This window comes from Candoia aspera, chromosome 2 (assembly GCF_035149785.1).
Source record: "Candoia aspera isolate rCanAsp1 chromosome 2, rCanAsp1.hap2, whole genome shotgun sequence".
NCBI lineage: Eukaryota > Metazoa > Chordata > Lepidosauria > Squamata > Boidae > Candoia > Candoia aspera.
The window spans coordinates 217,647,578-217,666,428 of NC_086154.1; the positions used below are offsets into that span (position 1 = coordinate 217,647,578).

General features: G+C 35.2%; 1 protein-coding gene across 10 annotated transcripts in view; it reads left to right on the forward strand.

Annotated features, from left to right (window-relative positions):
- The window catches only part of PJA2 (praja ring finger ubiquitin ligase 2), a 64,964-nt gene that overhangs the window by 16,982 nt on the left and 29,131 nt on the right, over window positions 1-18,851 (forward strand). For all 10 annotated transcript variants that reach the window (XM_063295354.1, XM_063295351.1, XM_063295349.1 and 7 more), the window contains 3 exons: window positions 1,634-1,819; window positions 16,125-16,310; window positions 17,692-17,803. In XM_063295354.1, the coding sequence (XP_063151424.1) occupies window positions 1,634-1,819; window positions 16,125-16,310; window positions 17,692-17,803 (484 nt within the window). The remainder of the gene's footprint in view (window positions 1-1,633; window positions 1,820-16,124; window positions 16,311-17,691; window positions 17,804-18,851) is intronic.

The following is an 18,851-nucleotide window of genomic DNA, read 5'->3' on the forward strand; positions in this document are numbered from 1 at the left end:
TAGTAAAATACTATAGCCTAGATTTGAATGAAAATGAAATTTCCAAAAAAAATTTAAAACAAAAACCCTTTCACAAAGAGCAAAGTTATTTTTCTATTCATATTATTATTTTATTAGATTTATATCCCTCATTTATTTTGTATGTTGAATCTACTGTGTGATACAAGTTATTTAAAAATAAAGAAAAACAGAAAATAATAGAAGTGTCCATAATACTTCTGTAAACTGGCAGCATTCCAAATTTGCTCTTAATCATTCCCTAGGTACTTACAGGCATTGCTGTGCAGCATCATTAGGAAAAAGCTTTGGATTTTAAATGTAATTAGAAAGTGTTGGAATTTTACAGTTGTGCCCTGTTTGCAAATAATTCAGGAACTGGGGCTTATTGAAGGTTGAGGGTGAGGGATAAATGAAAAATAGTACAAAGGCCATAATTTATATTTAAAAATAAAAGCTTTAAAATATTCAGGAGCTTCTATTAAAAAAAAACATTCTGTGTCTAGCTCCTAGTAGCAAGAGATGGTTGATGATCTTTATGTTTAAAGAAGCAAAATTATGTTTAGCAACTTCTGTTCTAGCAAGCTACCAACTGCCTGTTCATTTGTTATTTGTGTGTTAGTTTGTTGAATTTATATAGCTGCCCATCTCACTTGCATGTGACTCTGGGAGCAGGGTTGTCTTTTAATTGAACTTCTGTAATGTTATCAGCACATTTTAGCTGCAGGTAGGAATAAAAACCAGATGAAATATTAATCAAATATTTCTTCTGTGCTGTTGGAACAACACAATAAAATGCAATTTCAAAATGCTGATTTAGTTGTAACATATAGTTCCTTTGTTTGTTTGTTTTTAACAAAGTGGTCATGAATATATGGCTGAAGATAAAGTTACCCATATCTGTGCATTGCCCCTTGGTCAGGAAGAAAGCTTAGCTTTCTTACAATCAGTTTTTAATACAGGGCTTAAATAAATGTAAAGCCAATTAAGTTAAAGTTTGTCTATACAATTGAATTTGTTTAAAAGTCAGGTTTTTGTAAGAAGAAAAATAAAGCAATATATGAATGTCCATGGAATTGTTTGTTTAATCATGTTTTCAACATGTCTTTTTTATTAGAAGTTTAGAAGAAGTTTATTGCCAGTCCTATATAAATACACATTTTCATATCAGAATTGAGCAAAAAGTATCCTTTTTCCTTTGCATTATGCCAGTTATAGTCTGATGATGCTGAAGGATCTAAAGTCTAGTACCTGAGAGGGGATTTTTGATAAAATAGATCCTAATTTTCTTGGTGCTTCTTTCTCAGAACACTCCCATCAGATTGCAAAGCTTTTATTTCTTCAATAGAATGCAAGATTAGGATTTCAGGAAGAGAGAAGTAGCAGCTTTCTATTTGGCCTCTCCTGGGAGAACCTGTAAGGGATTTCTTTTTTGTAGTATGATTTTAGTAGGAAATTATCTCCTGCTTTTATGGGCAGAAAGTCATCCAAACTTGAGCATGTTCAGATCCAAGGAGGGAACTGAACATGTGCTTAGATCTTTCCCATTATATTTAATACCCTTAGCTTGGTTGAATCATGGCAAATATTAACTCTATCAATATTTTAAGTGCAACTGGACTCTCTTAAATTGCAGCTCAGAATGCAGTGATGGTGAATGGTCTGCATCCCTGCCCTCTTATTTTTCTGTGACTGTGAAAGATCAGTCCTCCAGTGATGAGAGCTGGGAGACTCTTCCAGGCAAAGAGGAACAGGAACCTGAAGAGCAGAGTGATAGCAGTGGTGTGGAAGAGGAACATAATGAGTTTGGTTTCCAAGCACGGTATGTCATTCTAATAAGGTTTATTTTTTTAGAAAAATCTATGGTATACTGTATGCACTATATAGTTCATAGACAATATACAGTAGAACATACACATATGTTCATATATTATGTACCACTACATTTTACTACATTTAACACACATACAGTGTTGCTCAGAGCAAAGGAGAAACGGAGAGTGTTAAACAGGAAAGTTGGATGGAAATTGGTCATAAAAAGGACAGGTGAAGAGTATGGGTCAAGGAATTAAGTGAGGTTATTGGGGGAGATTACCTCTGTGTTTGGTAAGGTTTCTGAATATTTTTCTGACTTGAGCTAGCTACTGGACTTACTGTCCCTAGCAACCAGGGGTGGAATTCAGAGAGCCCTTGAGAGGGAGGAGGGGCTAAAATTCAAACTAAAAAAAACCTAAAAAGAAATAGAAGAAATAGAATCTCCAAAATATATTTAAACAATTAGGCTAAATGTAGATTAAATAAATATATAACTTCTAAAATAGTTATGAAGGTAGCCATCCAGTATGGGTGTAGAACATATGTAGTATACTGAACTGAGTGTGTCATGTATGACTGACTGCTAGACAGAAATCATGGATAGTAGGAAAGGCAGAGAGGCTGATGGATGGGGCCCTCAGGGACATGATAGCAGAGTCCCACTTGCAGGATAACAGCTTCTTGGCTGTTACAGACAATGAGGGTCCAGGGGAAGGATAGAGAGAGTAAGGAAGATGGCTTTGACAGAGATATGCAGGTTCTGTTATCAAAGCAATGAGGGGAAAAACATACCTTAAATCCACAATAGACAGAAAATATGCAGAAGTGACTTAAATATCTCCCTAATTCACAAGAGTATAAGAAGGGGGAGGAGGTAAAACACAATCAAAATTGCAAGATTCTGTTATTAAAGGCATTTTTTATAAAAGTAGTTTTAGCCTTCCTTTGGAGTTGATTTCCTTTTTTTATTTTTATTTTTTAAATAGTCTTTATTAAATTATTTACACAAATAATACAAACATAAAATGACAAATCAACAATGAACATAAAATGCAAAAACAAGAGAAAGAAAAAAGGAAAGGAGAAAGAAGAAAGAGAAGAAGAGGTTTAAAAGAAAGGAAATGGATTTCCAACTCCCTAAGTAATACAATTTTATACCTTAACTAAATAATTTCTTTTCACAATTCACTAATTTGGTTACAATAATTCTACAGTTCTATTGAGATTATATAAGTCAAATACATAATATTTACATCTTGTATTATATTCATATGTTTTATACATTTACGTTAATTTTGGGGTCGATTCTACATAGTTGAAGAAGGGGGTCCAGTCATTTTGAAAATCTTCCACATTTTTATCATTTAGCTGGTCCGTAAGTTTTGCCATCTGCGCCAGATCCAGGGATTTAAATGTCCATTCTTCCATTGAGGGGGTCAGTTCTTCCTTCCACTTCGATGCATACATAATTCTAGCTGCGGTGATCAAATATCGTAAAAGTTTTCCATGTTCATGTTCCAAATCCTTGTCCATGATGCCCAATAAATAGAGTTCCGGTGTTCTATTAATTTCTTTAGTCAACATTTTACAAATTATATTGTGTATAGATGTCCAAAAGTTTTTTGCCTTCTTACAAGTCCACCACATATGATAAAATGTTCCTGTTTCTTTTTTACACTTCCAGCAGACATTTGAAGTATTCCGAAACATTTTGGATATTTTGTCTGGAGTAATGTACCACATGTACATCATTTTGTAAAAATTTTCTTTTAAATTATAATTTAAAGTAAATTTCAGCCCTTTGGTCCACATTCTTTCCCAAACATCATAGTCAATGTGATGTCCAAGATTTCTCTCCCATTTAATCATGTTTAATTTGTACATTTGCCATTCTTATTTGTAATAACATTTTACATATTTTGGAAATCATGTGGTCATTGTCGGCATAAACTAAATTATCCCACCAGGTTAAATCTTTTGTGAATTTGTAACTTTGGGCATCAATTTTAAATTGTTCCTTTAATTGAAAATACAAAAACCATTGGCATGGATGTCCTTTATTTTCCAATTCATCTCTTCTTTTCATTTTATATATAGCCCCTTCAAATTTTATTAGGTCCAAATATCTTAGCCATTTGCAAATTCCTGTTTTTTCTCTCCTACTATACGCTTCTTGCAGGGAAATCCATAATGGTAGAGTGGGTGTTAGAGTAGATTTATATTTTTCCCAAATTCTAAGAAGGGACTTTCTAATACAATGATTATTAAATACTTTATTTACTTTCAATTTGTTATACCATAGGAATCCATGCCAACCAAATTTCAGGTTGTGGCTTTCTAGGTTTAATAATCTATAATTTTGTGAAGTATTCCACTCTTTTACCCATAATAATCCACATGCTTCATAATATAATTTAAAATCTGGAAGACCCCAGCCTCCTCATTCTTTAGCATCCTGCATTAATTTAAGTCTAATCCTTGGTCTTTTCCTTTGCCAAATGAACTTTGATAGGTCTTTTTGCCATAATTTAAAAGTTTTGTCAGTTAATAATATTGGAATATTTTGAAATAAAAATAACATCCTTGGCAAGATATTCATTTTGATTACAGAGATTCGCCCCATAAGTGATAAATTTAGTTTTTCCCACTTCCCTAAGTCTTGTTGAATTTCCTTCCATATTTTTGCATAGTTGTTTTGGTATAGATAATTAGTTTTAGCTGTAATCTCTATCCCTAAATATCTGACTTTTTTAACACTAGAGAATCCTGATTTATTTTCTACTATATTCTGAATATTTTGTGACGTATTTAAGTTTATCATTTTTGTTTGTTGTTTATTTATTTTGAAACCAGCTAATTCTCCATATTCTTGTAGCGTTTTTAATAAGTAGTCAAGAGATGTTAGTGGATTTTGTAAGGTAATAACTAAATCATCTGCAAAGGCTCTTAATTTATATATTCCTTGTTTTACCTTTATTCCCTCAATCTGATTTTCCTTTCTAATATTCTCTGTTAAGACTTCCAAAACCAATATGAATAGTAAGGGGGAGAATGGACAACCCTGCCTGGTACCTTTTTCTATTACGCATTCTTGTGTTGTATCTTCGTTTATCACAATTTTGGCTTTTTGGAATGTATAGATTGCTTTGACTGCCTTTATAAATGTGTCGCCAAAATCCATAAATTCCAAGGTTTTAAGCATAAAATTCCAGTTTAAATTGTCAAAGGCATTTTCTGCGTCTAAAAAGAGTAGCATAATCTGTTTTTCATTATGAATTTGGGCATACTCTATTATACTTATGATAGTCCTTATGTTATCTTTTATGTGTCTTCGGGGTAGGAATCCACTTTGGTCATGATCAATTATTTCTTGTAATACAATTTTTAATCTTTCAGTTAGAATTAATGTAAATATTTTGTAGTCATTATTCAATAGCGAAATAGGCCTATAATTTCTACATAGTGTCGGATCCTGTTTCTCTTTCGGAATTAATATAATATTCGCCTCAGACCAAGATTGAGGTATTGGGTTTCCTGATACAATCATATTCAATAAATCCTTAAATGGTGGTAGTATTTGATCTTGGAAATATTTATAGTATCCTGCAGAAAAACCATCTGGTCCTGGGGCTTTGCCTGTTTTCAGTTTTCTAATAGCATCTATAATTAACTGTGTTGTAATGGGGTTGTTAATTGTTGCTTTTTGATCTTTAGTTAGTTTCTTTAAATTGTGTTTTAGCAAATAGTTTTCAATTTTGTCAATTGATATTTCTTGTTTCTTATATAAATTTGTAAAAAAGTTATAAAATGCCTTCTTAATTTTTTCATTGTCAACTAATTCTTCCCCATTTTCTTGAATTTTGGTAATGGTTTTTTTTCCCTTATCTTTTCTTAATTTATATGCCAACCATTTACCCGCTTTATTAGCATGTTCGAAGTGTCTTTGTTTGATATATCTCAGTTTCCTTTCAATTTCATCTGTTGTAAGTATTTTTAATTGTTGTTGCAAAATTTTTATTTGGCGATTTATTTCCTCATCAGATGGCTTTAATTGGAGCTCTTTTTCTTTTAACTTAATTTGATCTAAAATTATTTGAGTTTTTTGTTGTGCTTTCCTTTTCAAACACCTATTTTGATACATAAAGAACCCTCTCATATAGGCCTTACTAGTATCCCACACAGTACCAATACTTACTTCTTTATTTAGATTCCATTCAAAGAATTCCTTTAGTTTCTTTTTGCAATCTTCTACAAATTCTTTATTTCTCAGCAAAGTTTCATTTAATCTCCACCTATAATTTTTTGGGTGGAGTTTTATGCTCAATTGAATCGGGTTATGGTCTGAGAAGGATCTGGGGAGGGTTGTTACATCAGAGATTTTATTTGCCAGATTTTTAGATAGCCATATCATATCAACCCTGGAGAACTATCTGAGTAGAAGGTATAATCTCTGGCCAAGCCATTTTTATGTCTCCAGGCATCTACAATAGCCAAATTTTCGGTCATGTCAAAAAAAGACTGAGGTAATTTTCCTTGATTTTTTTAATTTGTTGTTCAGACTTTCTATCAATGATAGGTAAAGTAACCCCATTCCAATCTCCCATCATAATCCAATAATTATAGGATAGTTCAGAAAGAACAGTAAGTAAATTTTGATATTTTTTTTTCTGATTATCATTCGGGGCATATACTCCAACCACTAATACTTTAAGGCCTGGCAGTTCCACTTCTATTACTATATATCTTCCATTTTTGTCAGCACTTATCAATTTAGAGTTTAAATGAGACTTTGCATATATTACAATTCCATTTGTTTGTTTTTCACTTGCTGCTATAAATTCATTTCCTAATTTCTCGTTTATCAAATATTTATCATCTTTTTTAGCAATGTGCGTTTCCTGAAGACATAATATCTTGTTTCAATTTATATAAATAATGAAAAACTTTTTTCCTTTTAACTGGGGAGTTGACTCCATTTATGTTCCAGGAGAGGCATTTTAGTTCATTCATTTGAGAGAAGTATTGTAAACTCTTTAGAGCTAGAAGCTAATTCTTCTACACTGGGGTCTTCAGAATCTAGACACTTCCCTTTACTTTCTTTACTTTTAAATCTGTCACTCCCCTCTGCATCTCTCTCCAGATCTTTCTTATGTTTTTTAAGAAATTCCTGCACTTTTGAGATAGTATTCAATTTGTATCTTCGTTGTTTAAATATAACATTAACTCCCTCCAGAATTTCCCATCTGAAGGGAATTTTATTTCTTTTTAAGACATCAGTAAGAAAAAAGTATTCTCTTCTCTTTTTAAGTATTTTCAGTGGTATGTCCTTCAGTATCATGATTTCCTCTCCTTCAATGTTAATTTTTTTACCATAAGAGGCCTGTATTATCAATTCTTTTGTCCTCTTTCTTGCAAATTCATTTATTATGTCTCTTGGTTTCCTATGAACCTTTGCATATTTCGAGTTAACTCTATATATTTTTTCTATATTTTCTTCTAATTTTTCTTCATCCCAGTCAATTAAATTGGCAAGCATTTGAATCACTATTTCTCTAATTTCTGGCTCTTTTTTCTTCTGGTACTCCTCTAAGCCTAATACAGTATTCTTTTTCTTTTAACTCTAACACAGTTAAACTGTCTAATTCAGTGTCCTTTTCCCATTCTAATTTCTCCACTCTTTCTCTTACTTCTTGGATATCTGCTTTTATTATTTTGTCCATTGTCTCTAATTTATTAATATTTTCTCAAAGCCATCAATTTTCTCTTCCAATAAATGAGTTAAATTTTGAGTGATGTTTTGAATTGTTTTCTGTGTAAAGTCTTCAAACATGGCTTTCAACCATTCACCTTCCCCTGCTTCTGAGCCTCTCCTAATCTGTCTTCTTGTATTTATTTTGTTTTGTAAATATCCTTCTTAATTTTTTAGCTTATCTTAACTATTAATCCTAATACACTATTTGTTTATATGTTACAATATACAATATCTATTTCTACTTATGCAGTACAAAATATGCTTAAGTATTTATATAAAGCTATAGTATATTACAGGGACGCGGTGGCGCTGCGGGTTAAACCGCTGAGCTGCCAATCGGAAGGTCGGCGGTTCGAAACCGCGCGGCGGGGTGAGCTCCCGTTGCTCGTCCCAGCTCCTGCACACCAAGCAGTTCGAAAACATGCAAATGTGAGTAGATTAATTGGTACCGCTTCGGCGGGAAGGTAACGGCGTTCCGTGAGTCATGCCGGCCACATGACCACGGACGGGTCCTTAGGGACAACGCCGGCTCCAAGGCTTAGAAATGGAGATGAGCACCGCCCCCTAGAGTCGGACACGACTGGACTTTACGTCAAGGGAAACCTTTACCTTTTATAGTATATTACAATATGGCGTGATGAATTAATTAAATAAATCAGTTTTCCCCTTATCGCAGCAAGGACTTATAATAAAGATTTTTCCCCCCAATCGTAAAGTTTTTTTTTCCCCCTGCTTAGGACGTTTCTTCTTTTTTCTTTATTTAGTCAGTAATTATTGATCCTTTCATCGAAGTGAAGGGGGCAGCAGAATTGCCTAGAAAGCTAGGCTACTCACGCAGGCTCTACAGTTCTTGCTTCCTGGCTTCCCGGCTGCTCTTTTACGGCGAAAGTGAAAGTGACAAGAAGAAAGTTAAAGCTTTCGCCTGCCTCTCCAAAGCCGCTGAAGCTCTTCGTCGGCAGAGCTCTTCTTCCAGCGCTGCCTCCGTGGTTTGCCTGTCTCTCCGACTCCGCAAAGCCACCTTTGTCCTGCGTTGTAGATGAGAATATTCTCGAACTCTCACATCGCTCGTCCTGCCGCCATAGTCCTTCCTTTGGAGTTGATTTCCTGGTGGGGCTGACAAAGGAGAATGTCAGTCTGAGGAATAGGAAGTTCTCCCTTAGAAGGGACCCATTCCTTAGGGGCTGAAGAAGTTTTCTCTCACGCTGAGGATTCTCTTCCTGGGGGAGTGGAGCTTCTGGTGGTCAATGACTTGATCACTGGGAATGTACACAGCAGGATATCTGGTGGGCATGCTGTCTGCATGATGACTTGCCTGCCTGGTACAAAGGGTGTAGAAGTCACATACCATCTAGATAGGCTGCTAGAGAGTGCTGGGGAGAAGGCAGCTGTCATGCTGCACATGGGCACCAGTAACATCCTTAAATGTGTTCAGGAGGTCCTAGAAGCCAAATTTAGGTTGCTCATCTGGAAACTCAAAGTAGGACCTCCTAAATAGCTTTCTCTGAATGCTGTCTCTTCTACCCACAGGACCAAGTAGTCAGGCTGAGTTGAAATATCTTAATGTATGGATGAGACATTGGTACCAGCAGGAAGACTTCCTATTTATTAGGCATTGGAGAGTATTTTGGGGGAAAGCTGGACCTGTAGAGGAGGGAAGGGCCCCACTGAACTAAAATGGGACCAAACTGCTGACACTTAAAATTATAGTGATGGCAGAGTAGCTGTTAAACTGAGTGCAGCGGAAGACCCGACAGGAGCTGAGGAGCATCTGGTCCAGAAACAATCATTGCTTAGGAAAGCAGTTGAAAATTATGTCTCTTTTAAAGGGGAGGTAATAGAAAGCAGAAAGGATAATGTAGTCATATAATTTTTCAACAAGGCCAAATGAAAAAAGGGAATATGGTACAAACCACATCATTTAGAAAGTGAAGCTGCACTTTGCCTGCATCTTCACAGGAAAAAAGTTGGGGAAGATCCTTGCACCCAATCTTCCGTTCTCAGGAAAGGAATCAGATGAACTGAGCCATATAGTGGTGATAACAGAAGTGGTGCTAGGCCTTACTGACAAACTGAACATCAGCCAATGACAAGGCCTTAATGGCATCCACCCAAGGGTTATTAAGGAGTTTAAAGCTGAAATTATAGACCTCCTAACTAAAATATGCAACCTGTCTTTATACTTGCCCTTTGTAGTGGAGGACTGGAAGATGACTAACATAACTCGAATTTTTAAGAAGCACTCACAGGGCTTGTTCAAGAATACCCAACATGGCTTTGCTAAGGGAAAGCCCTGTCTAATTAATTGATCAGAGTTTTTTTGAGGGTGTTAATGTGGAAGGGTGAGTCATTAGACATTGTCTACTTAGATTTTCATAAAGCCTTAGATAAAGTCCCTCATCAAAGACTTCTCATTAAGCTTAACAACCATTGAATAAAATGGCAAATCCTCTCTGGATAAGCAACTGGCTAAAGAATAAAAAACAAAAAGTAGGAGTAAATGGACATTTCTCACAATGGAGGAATGTAACTAGTGGGGTCCCCCAGGGTTCTGCCTTAGGACTGGTGCTTTTTAACATACTTATAAATGATCTGGAATCAAGCATGTCTAGTAGAATAGCTAAGTTTGCTGATAACACTAAATTATTCAGTGTGGTAAAAGCAATAAGGGATTGCAAAGAGCTCCACAGGGATCTCTGTACTTTAGGGAATTGGGTGTCAAAATGGTACATGTCATTCAATGTGAGCAAGTATAAAGTGATGCACATTGGTGACAAAATCATAACTGCTCATACAAACTAATGGGATCAGAGCTAGCAGTGACTGATGAGGAAAGAGATACTGGACTAATGGTAAATAGTTCAGTGAAGGTGTTGAAAAAGTGTGTATTCACTGTAAAAAAGGCCAGCAGCATGCTAGGGACAATAAGAAATGGTACTTTTCTTGGTATGTCATGGTAATAGCAAGCAGCTCAGTATTCTTAAAGCATTTAAGCACTTTAGAAAATAAGGAGAAAACAGCACTCTTTTTTGGGTAAAACAAAGGGAATTCGAATTACTCCATATGCCTTCTGGAATATCACAGTCTTACTACAGGTAGACCTTGTTTAGTGACTATCTCAGGCAGCGACCATTCAAAGTTACGACAATGATAAAAAAGTAATTTTGCAACCAATTCCTGCATTTACAACTTTCACAGTGTCTCTCTGTCACATGTTCGCCATTACAGATAAGACACATCCTGTGCCTGACCATTTTTTTTCTTTTTCTCCCCCTCGCAGAGTGGAAAGATTGCCTAAATAAGCAATCTCTTCCTGAGCTGCTTTTCTCTGCAGTGCAGCTTCTCCTAAAAAGTGCTAGCTGGCAAGTTAACAAGCTCAGCTCTATGACCTTAATTAGCCTGCTTGCAGCTGCTGCCTACAACTGACAAGACTTGAATCAGTTTCACACCTTCAGCTTTTGTTTGCCTCCTAAATTGGTCAGGGCTCAGAGCCCTGAGCACCTAGGCAGACAGTGGGTGCTAGAGCATTCCTTTTGATATGTATTCCCCATTGTGTGCCTGCTTACTCTCTCGTAATCCCTTCCTTCCCAATGAATGTAAATACAAACATTAATTCCCTGTTTGCTAATTATCCCAGTGTCAGGTTGAGCATTCCAAAGGGCAAGGAGTCAAGAAAAAGGGCTATAAGATTTGCCATTTTACCTGGTTTCCTCATGAGTTTCAGAAACTTCCCTGTTTGGGCTCACCTAGCTGTTTGGTGTCGTATTCTTCTGACACTGTAAAGCAAAGAAAAGCTGAAGTAAAATTGTAAGCACAGTCGCAGTCACATGATTTTCCACTTAGCAGCTGTGTCACTTAGTGACCCAGTTGATCCCAATTGTGGTCACTAAACAAGGACTACCTGTGTATGATATCTGCAGATTGACTTACTTTCCACTATAAATAGACTATGATTAGGCTTTTACCTAGCTGCAAAGTGAACTGATGCGATTAGGACAGTAAGGGCTGTTGGCAAAAAGGGCAGTTAGACTGCTGGTAACTAAAACTGGTGTACATAATGATGTGTAGGAGTAAGTTTACTCCTTATTTAACACGGTGTCACTAAAGTCAATTTGTTCGATCTTAAAGGGAAAGAAATCTTAATGATGATGCTAATAAGGGTGCCAATATGGAGATTTCCTCACGGGAACACAGATAATAAGCATGTATATGTTATTAACCTTTTTAGGGGAAATTGCATTACAGTCAGCTGGTCTTTGCTTATCTAGGTTTGATTGTATACTTCCTACCAGAGAAATAAAAAGTTTAAAAGACCAAAGTGCTAAATTCTAAAAAGAGTTGAAAATTATAAATACTATCTTACTTTTAATGTTACTATCTTGCTGAAACAATATTTGGCCATAGGGCAAAGGTCAAGTCACATTTAGAACAATATTACAGATTATGTAATTTCATCAGATGTTATATTACATATTCTGATACAAAAATAGGGAAAGATCTGCAGATTTATCAAAATGAAATCATCAAATTGATTAAAGCTTCTTAGTCTCCCCTCCCATTCTGCTGAATATTTTAACATCTACAGTACCAAATAGCAAAACATTTATATTAAATATTTTATTAAAATTTTATTTTCAGGTGAAATTCAACTTTGCCCAGCTACTTAAGAATAGTTAGCATTATTGCTTGATAAATGTATTTATTGCATCTTTCAGGAGTCTCTCAAATAGTTTATCATTAATATAAACAAATGAAAATAAATGCAATAACAAGTATTTTCAAGCACTTACAAAATTCTAGGATCATTTTAGCAGAGCAGTTGGAAGTAATGGACTTCTGGGGAGGAATGTACAGGCTTCTGTAACTATTGTTGCTTAGATTCTTAACATATTAAGAACGTTATCTGATGTGCACAAGAATTACACAGTGCTGGAGAGATTATTAGTAAAGATTATAAAAATCTTACCTATATACTTTGGTATACTGTTTGAGCAATACAAATGGCCAGTTGAAAATAAGAAGTGAGCTATTAAGTGATTCATTCGAAAATACTAAACTCTTTTTTGAAAAATGAACCAAAATATTGTTAAGACTAATTTTGTCCACCTACACATTAGAGTTCAAAAGGAAATTGTTTCACTTGCATTTTAATGATATTCTTTCATGTAACATGACTAAGTATAATAAATTGTGACTCTTACAGATGACTTAGATAAGAGTTACGTATTTTGAAGGCATGGCACTGACAGTTTTTAAATAACTTATGCACTTTAAAATATTCCTTTTGTATTTTTACCTCCAAAATCTCTTGTAAATCATCTGATATTGTTAATATGGTATAATGTCAGCTGCCGTTCAGATAAGTAAGGAAGAGTCCAACTGGAGTTAATTAAATTAAACTGTAGTTTAGTTTAGAAGTTTACCATTCTCATCAAGAATAGAATTATTTAAGCATCACATTTCTGGCTAAGACAAGCTCACAGTGTCCTATTGTAGAAGAATGAGATCTAGAACTTTCCTAAGAATATGCAAATATCAAGCTAATTTAATGCAAATAAGTTTTATGCCTGCTTTAGTATATTAAGACATTTCTGAATCTTAATTTTCTCTTCAGTAGTATTAGTGATCCCTCCTAGTTTCTTATGTCTCCTAATTTGATAAATATTCCATCTTCAACCACCTCTAGCTCATTTATAAAAATGCTGAAGAACATAGAACTTTATGGAATTCCATTAACTTACAGTTTGAGGAAGAGTCATTAATATGAACCTACCGGATAAATATTTTTTGAGCAAATTTTGAATCATATTTTGCTATTGTATTTATAAGGATGTCAGAGAAGATATTCTCAGTTATTTTGTTGAATATGCCCACAAGCTTTTCATGCTTTATGCAGAATAAGGTAAAAGTTAATCTGGTATGATTTATTCTTCCTAAAACCATGCTTCTCTTAGTACTCAGTAAATTATTTGTTTAGGTATGTAGAAACTTATTAGTTAGTCTGTTCCAGAATTTGGTCTTGATTAACAACGTTTATAGTGTCTTAAACCCACCTTAACCCAAGGATAGGGCTGATGATTTTTCATCTCTAATGTTCTGATTCCTAACCTGTTCTCTAAAAGGATAATACAATACAAAGAATAATACAGCTGTTCCTAAGCACTTTTAGGATTCATCTAATTCTGAAGACCTGAATTCATTTGCCACATACAAATATGTAGCTTTGGTTCATTTTTCTCAATAAATGAATGAACAAGTATAATGTTTTTGATTCATTTGTTTAATTGGGTTCTCTTTATCTGGTTTTAGGACAATATTTATGCAGAAATGTTGAAAATTCAAAAAGGTTCACAAATTTTTAAGCACCACTGTAGCTAGCAAAAACGTTCCTCATTTTCCCTTGCAAAATAGAAAATGAGAAGTTCAGCCTTCTTTTGATCACAAATTGATGTTTCACAATCTTTCCCTAGCAGCAGATCTACTTATTCCTTTTTATTCTGGATATCAATAAGCACCTTTTCTTTTGTCTTGCTCTGTAAAAGTGTTTTTAACACTTCTTGCAGGATTCAGCTCATTCTGTGTTTGAGCCTTCCTGGTACTATATATAAAGGTTGTTGTGTCATACTCAATCCTTGGTTCTGTGTGCATCCTTCTATCTCCTATGTGTATCATTTTTAAATTTTCAGCTCATTATGCAGCCATACTAGTTTATATTTTTTCACATTAAAGTGGATGCGTTTTCCAAATACTAATTCTCAAAATCTTCCACCTGAACTGATTTTTTTTCTTCTGAGTTTCTAGCCATGTAATCCTAACCAACATATATCCAAGTTCCTTGGAGCTAAAACCTAGAATACACCATAATCCTTTGTTTCTTCTTCTTTCTGAGATACAAAGTGATCATCAAGACAGCTCTAGAATTTAAGTAGACATTCTTAACAGTATTTACAGCATCTCTAAAAGTTATGCCATTTCCTTCAGAATAGATTTACATATCTTCCAGTCATCTAGATAGTCTGTAATAATACAATACCACTTACTTCTTTGTCTTTCTATATTTTATCAAAATTTTTTCAGAATCTCTTTCATTCTCAGTTCATGAATTTCCATAGAGATGGCGTATACATACTTCATATACAATGCTTTACTTCTCCATTTTTGTTCTGTCTGTTCCTTTTGCAACCTTTGTGCCATGTTAGAATCATAAATCTCATTCCACTTTCAACAAATATTAGCCATAGTTATTTAGTAGATAATTAGGAAAGATTAAAAAACCCATCTCCTAATGACAAGTACATTATTTTCTGATTTGAGAAAAAAAATATTTTAAATATTGATAGTGGAGATCCACATCTGTCCACTTTCATATCCGGAAAAGAATAATGTTAAGATATCTTTCATCCTATTTTCATGAGTCTTTTGTTTTCTAAGACTCACTAAAGTTTCACTGAGGTCCTGGATGTTAGAGGAGTCTAACATGCAGTACATCGGTTTATACTATGAGTTTGTTACATGGTGCCTTGGTTTCTTTTTGTATTGGACTATGTATTGGACTATGTTTAACTAGATAAATCAATAGATACTTTATTATAGTCATAAATCAGCTCAAAAACAAAAAGAAACGATTAAGTGGGAGGCAGCAAATAACAATCACAATAACACCCATTAATTATAAGATTGGTATGATATATTTTAATACAAAACTTAACCATGTTAAGAGAAATAAATAAAATCACGTTGATTGAATAGTAGCAACTATAAATAAAATGGAGCCAGGCAGCCTGGAAATCTGTCCTGATGAGGTGGAATTAGCTGCAGCTGGGCATCTTTGTAATGGGAGCAGTATAAAAGTACATGGATTAGGGTTTCAGGATCTCCGCCACAGGGGCAGTCTTTGTTTACACTGGTCTCTCTTCAGATCATATAAATATTTTGCCTATTTTTCCTATATCCTTGTTTTATTACAGGGCAGTTGGTTGGTTGGTTGGTTTTTGTGAACTGGCTGTTGGCTACCCAGAGTTATGTATCTAAGATGGGCAGCTATAGAAATAAAATGTATTTCTTCCTTTATTCCCCACTGGAATAAAATTATTGTCTTTCATTCTCTTTATAGCATGGCACAACAATATTAGGTTATTTTTAAAAATATATATAATAAGCATTTGGGGTTATTGCTGTGCTACAGCACTTGGGGAACCCAGAAGTAAATTTCCCAGGGTGAGTGTTATGAATGGGGTTAAATGATAAAAATAATAGGATGATAAACTTGTATAGTTCTGTTAGAATTTTAGCACAGATCACTGGGGCAGTTGATGCTGATGTTGTATCTTAAGATAAAAATATATACATGTCACATATAAAAATAGTTCTATAAAAGCATTGCATTTTAGCTGTGCTGTTGAATTGTGCTATCTACTATTATTTAAAGTTGTGCTGTCAGTTGAAAATGGGTTGCAGGTATTTACTATTAGCACTCAGCAAAGATAAAGGATATTTTCTGTACTATTTGCTTACATGTAGTTTTAATTTCATTTTCTATAGCTTTTCTCATTTTTATATAAAGGGAACAGACCTCTCTAGAGGATGGAGAAATTCCGTGGTTGCAGTATCATGAAGAAATTGAAAGTAGCAGTGATGAAGAAAATGACCAAGCTAGCCATTTTGTACATCCTGGCTTTTTTATGTTGGATGGGAACAACAACCTAGAAGATGATTCCAGTATGAGTGAAGACCTAGATGTGGAATGGAGGTGGGTAGACTCTTCTGCTGTCTTAAGTATTTTGTCCTAGGTAAATGGTGATTGGGAGCACATATGGCTTATATTTTATTTGAAGCAGAATTGCAAAACAACACACAACAATTGTTCCATGGTAGCTGTAAGAGCTTGTTAATGTTATTTCAGAAATGTATGACAATGGTGGGGATCAAAACCAAATTGGGCTCAGTTGTAGTTGCCACTTGCTCCTTGGTTGTCATCCTCTGCACAGATTAAATGCTTAAAGGTTTGAGAGAAAACTCAGAAAGTTGAAAGAATTAGAATGTTGAAAGAGGTGGGGGAGTAAAATAAGAAAATATTGTTTTGATAAGTCTGAATGTGATTCCAGTCTCAAGAACTGATCTCATATGTCAGCTGTTATCTCACATGGGGGTAAATGGGGTTTTCTGGCAAGGCTGTGTTCAGATTGTCACTCAGTTCACCAATGTCCTGTAATTCTAGAGTAGCCTCATGAAACAGCTAATCTCTTACTGTTTATGTTCTATTTATTTTCATATCTGACTATGAAATAACACATTTTTTTTTTCACATTGTATAAAACTCTCCCCATGACCCGAGTTCAATCCCAGCAGAAGCTGGATTATCGGCTGGCCGGCTCAGGTCGACTCAGCCTTCCATCCTTCCGAGGTCGGTAAAATGAGTACCCAGCTTGCTGGGGAAGGTGACGACTGGGGAAGGCAATGGCAAACCACCCTGCCAAGAAAATGTCTCAGTGGCATCCCCCCAAAGGGTCAGACATGACTCGGTGCTTGCACAGGGGACCTTTCACCATCACATAAATTAATAATGGAAATTTTTAATCTCCCTTTCTCTAGCAAAACTTGGCATTTGTTGATATATAAAACACAAATGTTGGCTATTTAGGATGACTGAGAATGCAACTGTGCAGTTCTTGATGAGCAAGCAAACCCAGAAGCAAGCCTTTTTGTCTTTATATCAAACAAAATATTAAGAACAAAATACTGTGAATACTCAGACTTCTATTCTTTAAATAAGGCAGGACCTCCCAAACTCACTCCTGAGTATCATCCTATTGTTTGAAACATCTTGACTCTAATTTTCCCTTCAAATGAACTGATAATCCTTAGAGGTTCACTTACTTTTGCCACACACAGAACTGTGGCTTTGGATCATTTTCCTCAATAAATAAATGAACAAGTATAATGTTTTTGACTCATGTGTTTATCAGGGTTCTCTTTATCTAGTTTTAAGACTTGTGTGGAGAACAGATGTTTAGGTCATATTTATGCAGAAATATTGAAAATTCAAAAGAGTTCACAAACTTTTAAGCACCACTGTACATGTTTTGGTCCCTACTTAAAGTTAAAAAAAATAATGTTGTATTTTCCTATAGGCTGCTTGACGAATTTGGGGATGGTCTTGGTGTTGCTCAAGCAATTTCATATGTGGATCCCCAGTTCCTTACTTATATGGCCTTGGAAGAAAGATTGGCACAGGCCATGGAGGTAATGCAGTAATTTAAAGTTTTTATTTTGAGATTAGATAAGGTGAGAAAAAATATGGGTTAAGTCTGTTTATCATTACACTGACAACAAAGGTCCGCATAGTTAAAGCAGTGGTGTTCCCCGTAGTAACATATGGCTGCGAGAGCTGGACCATAAGGAAGGCTGAGAGAAGGAAGATGGATGCTTTTGAACTGTGGTGTTGGAGGAAAATTCTGAGAGTGCCTTGGATTGCAAGAAGATCAAACCAGTCCATCCTCCAGGAAATAAAGCCAGACTGCTCACTTGAGGGAATGATATTAAAGGCAAAACTGAAATACTTTGGCCACATAATGAGAAGACAGAACACCCTGGAGAAGATGCTGATGCTAGGGAGAGTGGAGGGCAAAAGGAAGAGGGGCCGACCAAGGGCAAGATGGATGGATGATATTCTAGAGGTGATGGACTCATCCCTGGGAGAGCTGGGGGTGTTGATGACTGACAGGAAGCTCTGGCGTGGGCTGGTCCATGAAGTCACGAAGAGTCAGAAGCGACTAAACGAATGAACAAAAAAAAAAACTGTTTATCATTAATTTCCACTATGGATTTAGATTTGTTTAATGTAATATAACTAATAATGGTGTAATATATCTTTTTACCTAAAGTCTATATCACAATTACCATAGAAAAAGTAGCATTATAATATTGACGGTATTTGCATTTCATCCTTAAAATTCTGTTACCACATACCAGTCACCATGCTGCATACTGATAATATCTTTTACTTACCATGTAGAAAGGGTACCAGTCAGTGTCATGCCATACTCTTTTTAGCTGTCATGCATAGCCTGCTAGATGGCCCATGTAACAGTTCCTCTGCTAGAAATAACTCCTATTAGGAGGACAACTACTGACGCATGTATCTACAGGCTCCAGGAATTTATAAAATGGGACCAGATATAACTAAGGGAAAAATCCATGGCCAATTGGCAAGACAAGCCATTCCAGTTATAGTAGGTGAATGCTATAACCCATAGTTGGGAGGGGTCTGCTAACAGCAGAATGCTACTGC